Below are 12,687 nucleotides of genomic sequence, written 5' to 3'. Positions count from 1 at the left end.
GGTGCATAAAAAAGCATGTGTTTCATGGGTTAATAAATATTATTTGGAAAGTTCCTGTAGTTAGACAGACAGCGGTCAAACAGACAAATAATTTGTGTACAAATTCGCAACAACATATACTCGATTATCATGGTAGTGGTGGGGTTATTTATCTCAAAAAGCAATAACCATGCTTTGGTCTAAGTTTGTTTGAGTTGACCTTTCATGGCCTACTTGAATAATTTGACAATTCTGTGTGCAAATTATTTGCCTTTCGCTTTCAATTTTGTTAGACACGTGTGTTAACAAACTGTAGAGTTCAGCTAAATAATTGCACAATGATCTACATACGTACACATACTAATTTGCAGTCGAATCTGATTAGGAATTGTGACCCTTTCCATCCTGAAGTGCTTGCCGCCTTGTTGGATGGCATATAAATATGCATGAAACATGCCCTAGATAAGGACATCAGGAGTCCAACTTCAGTATAAACGTGTATTGCATTGAGTGCTGAGTCAAGTATGGGAATTTCAGGTATGCAGAGAGGTGTCAACAGATCGCCCTGTCAGGAACAAGAGCCAATGCAAAGGATTCACAAATGGAGGCGGCTGAAAGAAGCCTATGCCATGAAAATAGCACGTTTTCCTTTTCGCATATTATGTAGGTCCTTAGATTTGTGTTTAAAGTTATCAGCAGCGTGTCAACAACAATTTAAATGCCAGACGATTTAACTGGATTTTTGGCAAGATTTCTGGTCAATTTTTAGGCAAGTTGTGGCAAACTTCATGTCTATCCAGACCTGTCCTGTCCACATTCGATGGTGGTGTGGTAAGCACTATCTTATGAATTTTGTGGTCAACTTTGCTGTTTGGCTCTAACAGAGCAGAATGACAAAGTTAATTCAATTAATTTGGTAAGAAAACTTTCGTTTTGTTTTCGTTTGCACAAAACTGATAAGTGAAATGACAAAAGCAGACAAACGAGCCAGTTCTGCTTGAGTGTGTGTGTGTCTGTGTGTGCGTGTGTGTGTGCGTAAGCAACAAGTGTGTCAAACACACACTCATGGATATAAATAAGTATATTTTTAGGACCACCGTGTTGATTATTGAACCCTCATCACATGGAATGCTGTTTTGTGTGCGTGTCATATTCATCAATTTTGTGTTGTGTAGCCTGCTCAGATTTGTGTGTGTGTGTGTGTGTGTGTGTGTGTGTGTGTGTGTGTGCGTGTGGGGTGGAATGGGGGGGCGCATCTGGCGTATACGCATTATATCATATTTAAATTTTCAACAGCACCTGCCAAGAACTTTCCTGAAGGCCACTTTTGGCCAAACTTGAGAAGACAAAAGTTGTTGCCTGCCTTCATTTTCTCTGCTCAGCATGAAACTCAATTAGACTTAGTGTTTAATTGCATCTTTGTGTGTGTGTGTGTGTGTGTGTGTGTGTCTGTGTGGAAATTTACAAAAATTGTTAACAAAATATGCAGCAAACATTTTGCACAATTAGCAATGCATTGCTTTTTTGTTCGCATGCACATATTATATTTATAAATTATTTTTGTAAAATTAGCGCTGGCAGTTGTGGTTTGAAAAGTTTCCCAAGCAATGCACTTAAATTGCATATTTTGTTGTTTCATGTGTGTGCTTGTGTGGTTTGCAACAAATTTTAATTATCTACAGTGCTTGTTCCAGTTGCTGTTGTTGTTGTTGTTGTTGCTACTGTTGAACTAATTTGATTTGCAGCCAAGTTTGGCCAGCCATCCACTTGGCTAAAAGTTGCACACCATGAAACGTTGGCCAGACTGTCAGAACTGGCCATAATGAATATTTGATACAAGGAGCTCGCACCTGGGAAGGAGGAAATCTGCCATAAGAATTGAGAAAACTTACGAGCATCCTTGAAAAATATGCAATTTGTAGCGCAAATAAGTTAGTTCATACTATACATAGAAGTATACGAGCACTATAAAATATTTCCAAAAGATAATGTTGAAATTGCTCGACAGCTATTGATGAATGAGTAGTTAACGGCTTGAAATTGAAAGATAGCTATTATTTAATGATAAATAACTTTATCCTTTTGTTTAAAAACTCAAATGCCTTTGTACACTGATAAAAAAAGCACGGAAATTTCAATATTTACACGTAGATTTAACTATTTTTACCATCGATTTTGCACCATCGTGTGTTTTAGTAAATATGAAGTAAGCACACTTAAATTTAAAAATTTAGTATTAAAATATTAAATTTGAAGTGTGACGATATTAAATCACAATGTGGAGACGTGGGTTTGATTCACGCCAAAGGTTTATTTTTTATAATTATAACATATTTTTTCCACTTTTTTGTCTATGCTACTGTTCTTTTTGTTAACTCTTTTCAATATTGACATTATCATGATGCATATTTTATTTCTATTATATATATTTTTTTTCTATAGAACCACCATTTTTAGCATAGAGTAATCTTAAAGTTTTTTTGTTATAATGAATTAATTTTTTTGATATTTTTTTATGCCCTTTAGTACAGATATAGTTTGGATCAATATTAATATTAAAAGTGAGAAGCATCTGATTGAATAACACTTACTTGACACATACCTAACGACCATATCCACGACCATGCCACACAACCGCTGAAAACAGACTTGAGAATTCTAGTCAATTTAAATTTAATATATTTCTAGTATATTTAAATCCACTACAAAAAACTTCAAATTTTAGTTCAGAGTTCAGAAAAATATTATAATTTACTATGGAATATACTAAATTTAACTATTTATTTTTTGAAGTGTGTGCATATCAACATATTAAAATCACTAATTGAATATGTTTTTAGTAAAATTTACGATGTTTTTATTTGATTTGAATATGAAATAGGTGAACAATAAATTTAATATGAAAATATTCATCCGTACTGTGCAACTTTTTTATCAGTGTATACAAGTAGATCAATAATATTGTAAGTCTGCAGATCTTAGTTGATTAGATGATAGTATTGTTGCCATGCAACAGACATTCTGTGTTCAATTCTCTATTGAATATGAATAACTCAGAGAATGCAATTTTATTTACATTTAACTACAAAATGGAATCGGTAGAGCTTGGTAGATCGGGAAAAGTAACGAACAAGAGTGCAGAAATATATTTGTTAAAAGTAACTTTAACTATGATTAGGTTTTAAAGTCTTGGCAGCATCGTCACCATCGTCTTCACCTTTCGTTTGTATATCGAGATCAAGTTTAAGGATCCCTTTGATTTTCGGTATCTGTCGTCCCATATCGTCTGTCAGAAACGACAATATAAAGGAAGTTACGGACTCCTTTGACATACAAGTATTGGGTCTGTAAGAACGTAATCGCGTTTGCTCTTCCACGCTTTTCTCAACCTTGTTGACGTGCAGTAGAAGCCTGGTGGTCATATTTCTTCTCAAGCACTTCAACTCCCGCCACTTTTCGATAAACTCATGTTTGTCCTTCTTGAAGCACCTAATGGATGTTTTGAATTGGACCTTGTTGGAAAAGTCACGCTGCATCTCCGAAAAGCAACCAAGCACTTGGTTCGAAGTGAGGCAATGGATGCGTAGATCATTGTAGCGTTCGATGCAGAGTCCATGCTTATGCTGCGTCTCTTCCTGCCACTTGGGCACCTGTCCTAGGTCCTGCTCCAGCTTTTGAACTTCCTTTTTCTGGTGCTCGACTCTCGCACTGAGATCTGTGTAGTCTTTCCGACTGCTCATATAACTCTTCATCAGCGCATTCATTTCCTGTGCCATCCGAGCTGCGGCTTTTTGCAACTGTCGTAGCTCCAAGTTGATCGAGCCATTCCCCTCGATGTGCTGCTCGCATGGACCCTTTCCGTTTGAGGCCCTCCCCGTGTTCACGCACACCAACAAGCTTCTCAGATATAACAGACGCTGCTTCATGCTCTCGAGTCTGTCGTAGATCAGATCCAAATCAAGTCCCTCCTCCTCGTCTACCGGCGCGTCACTAGACACGTGCGTGATTTCGCAGCTCTCCGATTCTGACAGGCCAGGCGCACGACAGTCCATACTTTAAGATCTTCTCCGTTGGTTTGGGGATTTTTAGTAAATATATTTAAATTAGACGTGCCTGTGTAGCTTGCTTATATAAAACTAAATTATCTGCAAAGTGTTCCTGCCGACTAATCTTAAAGCACAGTGGACTGGAGTTTTGCTTTAGATGAACAGAAATCAATTCCTTACTGTGATTAAATATGGAAATCATTATTTTGGAACTCCAAAATTATTCATTCATATGAGACAATGAACCTTCAACGTCGCATTTCAGCCAAATAATGATTGGTTTGTTATGGTATTGCTTCTAATCTAAGATCTAACTATTTAATTACACACAAAACTTTGCGCAAGCGCTTTTGCTTAAAAGAGAGAACTCCAAGAACAGAACAAGTTCTTGAAGTTGGTTGCCCGGATCTTTTGTTTTCTAAGTAACATAAGATTGGGGTTACGGGATATGGGAAATTATACTTGTGGTTGGAAATTGTATGTGGTGAAGCCTGGAGTGTTTTATCAATGATGTTTTGTTTGAGAATTTGCGTTCTGGCTTGTTTCGTATTGGAGTAGTTGGTTGTTGTTGCATTTTTAGTTGTTGGAGAGTTTGGCGATTAAGACAGCTTTTTCATTGCAGATGAATATAAAATCCAGGAATTTGGGGCTATTAAGCCTTTAGTTGGTTAGACCTTAGTGATGGCCGCAATAGCTGGCAGCTAGTCGGAGCAAATATCGCAAATAATACTGCCTTTTGAATCGCTATTATTTCAGCAGAGAAAGCTGTTGAATACTTGTAGTAGGGTAGAATGCCAAAAGACAAATAAATTTTTGATCAAAATCAAAACAAAACTATAGAATTTGTGGCACATTTCATGGAATATTTTATCGCTGGTAGTTTGTGATGGTTAACTGAAATATGCATACCACTGTACAATGTTTGCTTCAAGCCACAACATTTTAGTGGGCTTTAAGCAAAATGGTACAGGTAAGTGCAAGTACCAGTTTCGCCTGCTGCCAAAAAATTCATCTAGAAATATTTACCTCCTGCAAACGCCCCGCAATGTCGTCGCAGCCAATAGAAGGGTATGTAAGCCGGCCAAAATGCTGCCAGTATTTCAAAGTGGTCAACAGCAAGCAAAGTGCATGAGCACATAAAATGTCTTGCTAATGATTTTTAATAGCCAAATTGCATGGCCATATCCTTGCAAAGCGTTCGCTCCTTCGCTATTTCGCAGCTGCTGCTGCCGCTGCCTATCAAAAGCTTATTTGTGTAGCCTGATGGGATTGCCAGAGCCAGACCCAAGGGCAGGGCAGGGCAGGGCAGACTGTGGCACACGTGCAAACGCAATTCAATGCGAATTTGCGGTAAATAAATTATGCATGAGGCATTGCAGGCGGTCGTCCAGAGCTGCCTTAAAAAACAAATTAGCGGTGCCTACCCAGAAAGAGATTGAGTGGTCGCTTTTGCGGGCGGGGTGTTGCTGCCATGAAGTACGAGTACATACATACAAGTAGTGCTACACACATATATATGTACATATTTATCTGTTCTGTGGACTTCAAAAAGCCACAAAAGCCTGGTAGGAAGCCGCTCATATCATCTGGATTATATTTCATTACGCCTGGCGAGAGGAAAGCAATACAGCTCTAGCGTCGGGCCAAATGGACAGCGGCACTTCAGCAATTTAATTAACAGTTTTAAAGGGCGGGGGAAATTCGTGCAATCGCACATCGATTCTAGGAAAAACCTTTTCATGTTGTCGAGCCTGTTGTGGTGGTTTGAATTTTTTCATTTTTCGCGCCATTTTTTCGTATATACGCAACATTTTCTGAGCTAACGAGATTACGAAAATGAAACTTAATTATGACTTTCTATAGCCAGATTTAAATTTTTTGATCTGATTTGTTATCAATTCCTAATGGTCTCCATTAGCATTTGGAAAACATTATTTCATCAATATTAACCTTAGCCTATCTTAGTAGAATAGATTTTCAAATCGTGTGAGTATATTGTGTTGTTTGTGAAAATTCATTCAAACTCATTTCAAAAATTATAGATAATACTATACATCTACATTTCATTATAAATCAAAACAATCTGTTTCGGTGCTAGAGACAGGGTAAAAGTTTTTGCTTACTTTTGAAATAAATATAAATAAATCGGGAAACAATTGTAGTTGTTGATTTATATTTGCATTTTCTTCATATATAATAATTAATGAAGTCTGAGTTTCTGGCAACATTTGCTGCTACTTGTGGCTTTCGTGGCTTGCAAATTGGCATTAACTGCCTTAATGCAATGCAAATGTTGTTGGTCGTGTTAAGCCACCACCTGCACTGTGGAGCTCGATATGAATTTGTTTTGGTTACAAATTATATTCGAAAACTGTTTATACATGCGCGGGCGGCCTACTGGGTTTTGGCCAGGGAATGACAGCGAAAAAAGACATGAACTTAATTAATGATACTTCATAGTGCTGCTATTTATAGAGCATATATATCAAACAGATGAATATTTGTGGCAGTGACACGCTGACTGCGCAAATCAACATGCAACGCACAATTTTTTGATTATACAAGTAAAAATGTGTAACAATATGTAAGCGGCAACATTGTGACGCACTTAAACACACATCTATATATATATATATATGTGTGTGTGTGTGTTTGTGTTTGTGTGTGTGTGTGTGTGTGTGTGTGTTTGTGTGTGTGTGTGTGTGTGTGTGTGTGTGTGTGTGTGTGTGTGTGTGTGTGTGTGTGTGTGTGTGTGTCGGTGGCATGCGGCAAATTAAATTATGTAAATGTGGCAGCAACAGCAGCTGTGCACAACTATCTGAGCCCAGAAGTGTTTCAAACTAGTGCCGAAAACTTTCTTCCGTAGCTCAAAGGGAAGAGCCACGTGTGTGAGCTCCATTTAGCCGAAAGGCTATTAACAGTTTCAAAATTGTTGTTATCAGTTACTACTGAATTGCCGTAACATGACTGAATGAGTATATCGATTAATAGACTTAACCATAACCATAAAAATAGATTTTTCTACCAATGATTTGCTAATTGCCTCATTAACTAATTACATACACGACTTCTACTTCCGAGCTTTTATTTCCGTTTCCTTTTTTGGTTTCCCAGAACTATCATTGGATTATCTGAGGCTGTCAACATTCAATGAAATAAAATATAAATTTTGAATTACAATTTGGAAATTTCTGGAGTTGAAAGCGAAAACTGTTCAGTGGTAATACCACTTCTTTAAACTAAAGGACTTCGAATTGATGTGTGATTGCCAGTAAGAACAAGAAGAAAACACTCAGCTCAGCACTCTTCTATACAAGATAGCTTATTTTTTATTCGGTATTATCGCAATACCAATACACCTAATTCTGTTTTTACACGGTTTTGTTTTAAGACCGTTTTGATTTAACACGGTTGGAAATTAAAAATATTATATATGGTTACAAGAGGTTATTCTATTTAGCACGATTTAAAATAACATATGATCAATGTCTTTTTTTACCCAATTCTTTTTTACTCGACTTTTTCTGGAACCAATCTACCGTGTAGAAACAGAATAAGGTGTATTTAGTTTTTGCAAAATTGATAAATAGTTATCAGATATCAACAAAATGCTATTGATAATTAGTAATCAAAACTTGTTGCCTAAGAACCATCTAGTTCCTCAAAGCGTTAGTATATTATATATTATAAATAGTTTAACGAGGAAATCTGGCACACTAAAGCCCCCAGGGGATCATCTAATGCTGCTCAGGTATGTATGAGTGTGTGCGTTTTGTCTGCTTGTGTGTGTTTGTGTCAGAGGCGGTTGACCCCAAAACACAATGCGCGTGCGGTTTGCCTAAACGCGGCTTCATGTTGATTAGTTGCATTAAACATGCAAAAACCCCAAAAGCAACATGCAACGTACAAGCACAGTCATATTCACACACACACGCACACGCACACACACACACACACACACACACGACTCACATATGCTTGTACAAATAGTGGCAACATAGTATTGCATACATTTTGGGGCTAGGTTTGCGGCGCCTCGTTGTCGTTTGTGCGCTATAAAAACAATAAACAGTAACATAAAATAGACATTATTGCAATGCAAATGCCGTTTAGCTGTTTGTACCCCTCAAGTGTGGGAGTGTGTGTGCATCTGTATGTGTGTGTTGAACAAATTACCGCACATTTAGCTGTTGCAGTCGGATAAAATGCACGCACCCGCCCGTCCGGACGACAATTGAATATATTTAATTGCTAATAAAGCTGAAAGCGAATTGAAATAGTTGTGGCTACCATAAACTCGACTCTCGAATAATCAATAGCATTGGCCCGTGGCTAAATTGAAAGTAAAACCCATTGAAACGTAAAGTTTTAAAGAGTTTGGCATGCCAGGGGCAGCCTCAAGCTGTTTGCTGTTCCTTTGCCTGGCCGAGAACTGGATTCTGGCTGTGGATAATGCAAATAAGACGACCAGATGAAAATTCGTGAAATAAAAGCGGACATTTGTTGAAAAGAAAGAAGGACAGAATGATTGAATTGAATATTATAAGCTAATTTCGAGAAATTTATGCAACTTTCTATAAATCATTTTTTAAAACAGAACTTTTATAAATACTGTGGCTTTAATGGTTATTTTCTTCTGACATAAATTCTAAGGCGAGGTCCTCTTTTAGCTTTATTCATATTAAAAAAATAACCTACAACTAATGGCCATTTCGGTTTTGCATTGATTTTGCCAGGATTAGTGATAAGCCTTAATACGAATGACTTTTAGTTTATATTTCTGCAAGCTTGGTATGTGTTGATGATAGACTTAAGTAAAAATAATACAGTTTTAAAATTTAAATGGTCATCATTTTAGTAACAAGCTTTAAAGAATTATTATTTAACATAATTCTTCAAACTGTTGCTTATTAAAATTTTGCTTATACTGTCGAATTATTCTAAGTTAAATTGTAATTTTTAATTTGATTATCTCTAATCATTTGAATATCATTTTTAAAGTAAAATTAGGGACTAAAATGGCAGCTTATATATGACATAACAGTGTGAAGGTCCTACTCTGGATAACGCCAATTAAATATAGAAATCAAAAATTGGAAAAATGCTTCTATAGTATTCCTTATTTATTTTTTTAATGATAACGAACTCTCTTTATTCTTTATTACACTTTTAAGGCAATAGTCTTAAATTGTACAGTTTTGTTGCAAGATTTCAGAGCCAATTTGCTAACTGGACTGAATTTCACCCCAGTGTGCGCTGCGGGGTCAACTTTAATAGTAAATAACAACAACAAGAGGCAGTTAGTAGTCGGGAGGCAGTGTGGTGGAGCGAGCTGAAGGACCAGCAAGCAGCCGCGCAGTAAAGCCGCAGCTGCCACGCGTACACGGCAGCAAAGTTGTTGCAAAAAGTTGGAAAAACACTTTGCTTTGATAGCCGTTGAGCAGCAGCAGGAAAGCAGGAAAGCAGGAAAGGAGCAGCAGAAACGCTGTCGATGCTGCCGCCATGCAAATGGCTCAGTGGTTGTGGCCATTGGTATGGCACGCTGCCGGTCATTTTGGGCGCGTAATTTCCATTGGCAAGTGGAAGTTGCTGGCCAAAATCATTATTGATTCCGATATTGGTATGGCCATTTTGATGGCTCTCATAGCCACAGGCAGCGAAAGCAACAATAATGCAGAAGGGCAAGACGATGTTGTCGATGATGTTGTCGATGGAGCCATTTTATCTCAAAGGGTGGCCACTTTGGGGCTTGGGGCGATTTCGAAGCGCGCTTTGACAAAAGTTTTGTTGGTTCAACTTTTTGCTTCGTTGTTATTATTTATGCACGTGCCCCGAAGTGAGTGCGTATTTTTTAAATCTATATCGTTTTGCTTTATGTACCGAATACACCCGAATAATTCACATCTTGTCGAGGCTTGCCAAAAGGGTAGCGGGAATTCGACTTTTAATTTATGTGGAACAGCTGCTGCCAGAGCTGACGACGACGTCATCAGCCTCATCATGTCAAATGCATTTGTACCCATAATGTGTTAAGTTTAACTTTGGCCATAAAATGCGCGCCTGCCAGTTCTGAGTGGCCTTTTTTCGAGTTGTTTGCAAACAGCGGCAGAGTCGAGTTCCAGAGTCTCTGGCGGCGGCTAAACGTTTGAGCGAATACTTCAAATGCCTGCCGCCGAAAGTTTTTTGCGTGAGTGCGCTCATTGCATGGCTGAAATAAGCGGGGCAGCGGAAAAGGTGGAGAGTGGAGAGCGGAGAGAACGGAGAGAACCGCGAGAGGGGGTTAGAGAAGGGCGAAGAAGGGAAGCACTACTAGCAGTTAAGAGCAGCTACCAAACTAATTATATAGTTTCATTTGCAGCTATGTAGCTCAAGCAGCAGCGGCGAAATATCAATAAAAACTCCAATCGAGATCTATTTCAATTAACTTGTTAAAAACTTTTTAATTAACGACTTTGATGATGGCAGGCGAGCCCGGCCAACGTTGATTTCCGTTTCCGACATCGCCTTCACTTTGGCTGATATTTATGTGCTTGTTTGTGTGTGTGTGTGTGTGTGTGTGTTTAGTTAGCTTTGTGTGTTGACTCCTTGCACGAAATTTATTGCTGCATCAAAAGTTGCGCACGTCTAATTGGTCAAAATATGTACAACTTGGCCAAAGAATAAGCCAAAGCCAAAAGAAGAAAAAAATAAACGTTAGGCAGCCATGTAAAAAGATAAATCAAGTGTTGCGCCATTTGGCCCAAGACTTTGGTTGCCGTTGTTACCATAATGGTGTGTGTCTGAGTGTGTGTGTGTTGAATGTGACAAGTGGTTGGCCTGGTCAAATAAATAAATAAGCAAGACAACATTTTTATGTTGACCCCATTGCATGTACTATACATATGTGCTTAAGAGTATGCGTTTGTTTTAGAGAGGGACCCAAATGAAATGATCGTGATTGTACATTTAAGAGCTTTAATGACATTTCTTGAGTTCTTATTTAGGCAAAATTGTATTTTTTGACAGCTGTACTTGTAGATATATTAAAAACTAGAAGTATGTCTACAATAGGTGTCGATATAAGCTTCTTTTCTGAGCATGATCTCAGCACTATCGTTGACACGCAATCAAATTAAAGCGCTTCTTTGCAACACGCCACATCAAGAATTTAACACTTTCCAATACAGCCTGTTTGGTTTTACTTTCAGGACACATTAGAGAGAAACTTTTAGTTTATTCAGAACATTATATATATATATATATATATATATATATATATATATATATATATATATATATATACTCGTATTCTTCTGCTTACTTACACTTGCCTTCCCATTTCCCACAGATTCGCCAAGCCAAGCCAGACTTTGATTCTTGATTTCTATATTTATGACTTTAAATGGGTAGACGAAGCACAGAGTAGAAAAATTAATTCAGAAAAACAGCATAAATGTTAAAAAATATAGATATGGAATCAATTGTATTTTGTCTTTAGAGCAAATAGTTGCAGACAATATCGACATCTATACACATATTTAAATAGTTTTTTTCTATCATCAAAGTATTTAAAAAGGCAGCATTTATTGTTTTTCATTTCATGTGAAATACAAATTTAGGTCCAGCTTAGGGGACTACCGAGATCAAAAGATTGGTATAACAACTGGAATGAGGTGGATTTTTTTTCTGCTTGGGTCATCAAATGTTATTGCGCTTTAAGTTATGAACAAACACAACTTTTTATGTACTATGTAATCCAACCTTTATCATGCTTAAGAAAAAGTTCAAATGTAACTCTGAAAAACCTTTAAAATAATTCACGATATAACACTTTTTGTCACGCTCGCACTTCTGGAGCTTCTGTAAGGTGAAGAAAATACTTAATACATGTGTAGCCTACATACACGCGCAACCCTTGTCAAAGCAACAAATGCGGCAGGATTTGGCCCCCATGCCCTGCCTTGTCACGGCTTTCCTTTGACAGACACCTCTTGATTTAAAGGCCAATGCAAAGTCGTGATTTATTCGTACAAAAACGCAAATGACATAAGTTCAGAGTATATGAATCGAACAAAACAAAGTAAAGAAAATTGAGTAAGAAAGTGGACGAACAACAGACACAAGGACTCTTACAACGATGTTGACATTGCACACTGGTCAGAATTGCCAACATTTTGGCAGTTTTTTTTTTTAATTTTTGAAAAAAAAGAGGAATACAGCATAACCTTATTTTTATTTATCCAAGTCGCATAGTGAACATTTTTTCCTTTAGCCTTGGAAGTTTGCAACAGCCCTCAAAGTCAAGTGTTTTTAAATCAAAGCATTCCTGTTTTGTTGTCGTTGTTTGATGCCCAATCAATATTGTTGAAACAGTTTAGTTATTAGATGCTTGCAACAGAAAACATAGCCAAAAGTAAGTATGTTGAATATTTAACATTAATTAAATATCCTTATATTTCGAGTCTATGCCAAAATTTGAGCAATTCCGACCAGTGTGCATTGGTGGGAATGTGTGGTCAGTTGTAGGACACAATTATAGTGTCTAGACGCGTTGCTAATGACCGCACCATACTGAGCGGTAGATACAAGAATAAAGCAGAAGCAACTTAATCTGTCAACTTTGGCCGCGGTATTTTTTATGGCACTGGCCCAAATAGTACATGTCTGTTCGGTTTATTAACGA

The 12,687-nt window shown here is 37.4% G+C and overlaps 1 protein-coding gene across 1 annotated transcript; it reads right to left on the bottom strand.

Annotated features, from left to right (window-relative positions):
- Positions 1–3,028: 3,028 nt before the first annotated feature.
- LOC115623034 lies at positions 3,029–4,064 on the bottom strand. The gene has a single exon (XM_030517211.1). It carries the CDS (start codon positions 4,029–4,031, stop codon positions 3,144–3,146), a length of 888 nt encoding a protein of 295 aa, XP_030373071.1. The 5' UTR covers positions 4,032–4,064; the 3' UTR covers positions 3,029–3,143.
- Between the last annotated feature and the right edge of the window lie 8,623 nt (positions 4,065–12,687).

The sequence above is a fragment of the Scaptodrosophila lebanonensis genome, unplaced genomic scaffold (assembly GCF_003285725.1).
Source record: "Scaptodrosophila lebanonensis strain 11010-0011.00,11010-0021.00 unplaced genomic scaffold, SlebRS2 tig00000043-arrow-pilon, whole genome shotgun sequence".
Taxonomy (NCBI): Eukaryota; Metazoa; Arthropoda; class Insecta; order Diptera; family Drosophilidae; genus Scaptodrosophila; species Scaptodrosophila lebanonensis.
Note: the sequence above shows the minus strand (reverse complement) of the source record. Positions and strands in the feature narration are given on the sequence as shown.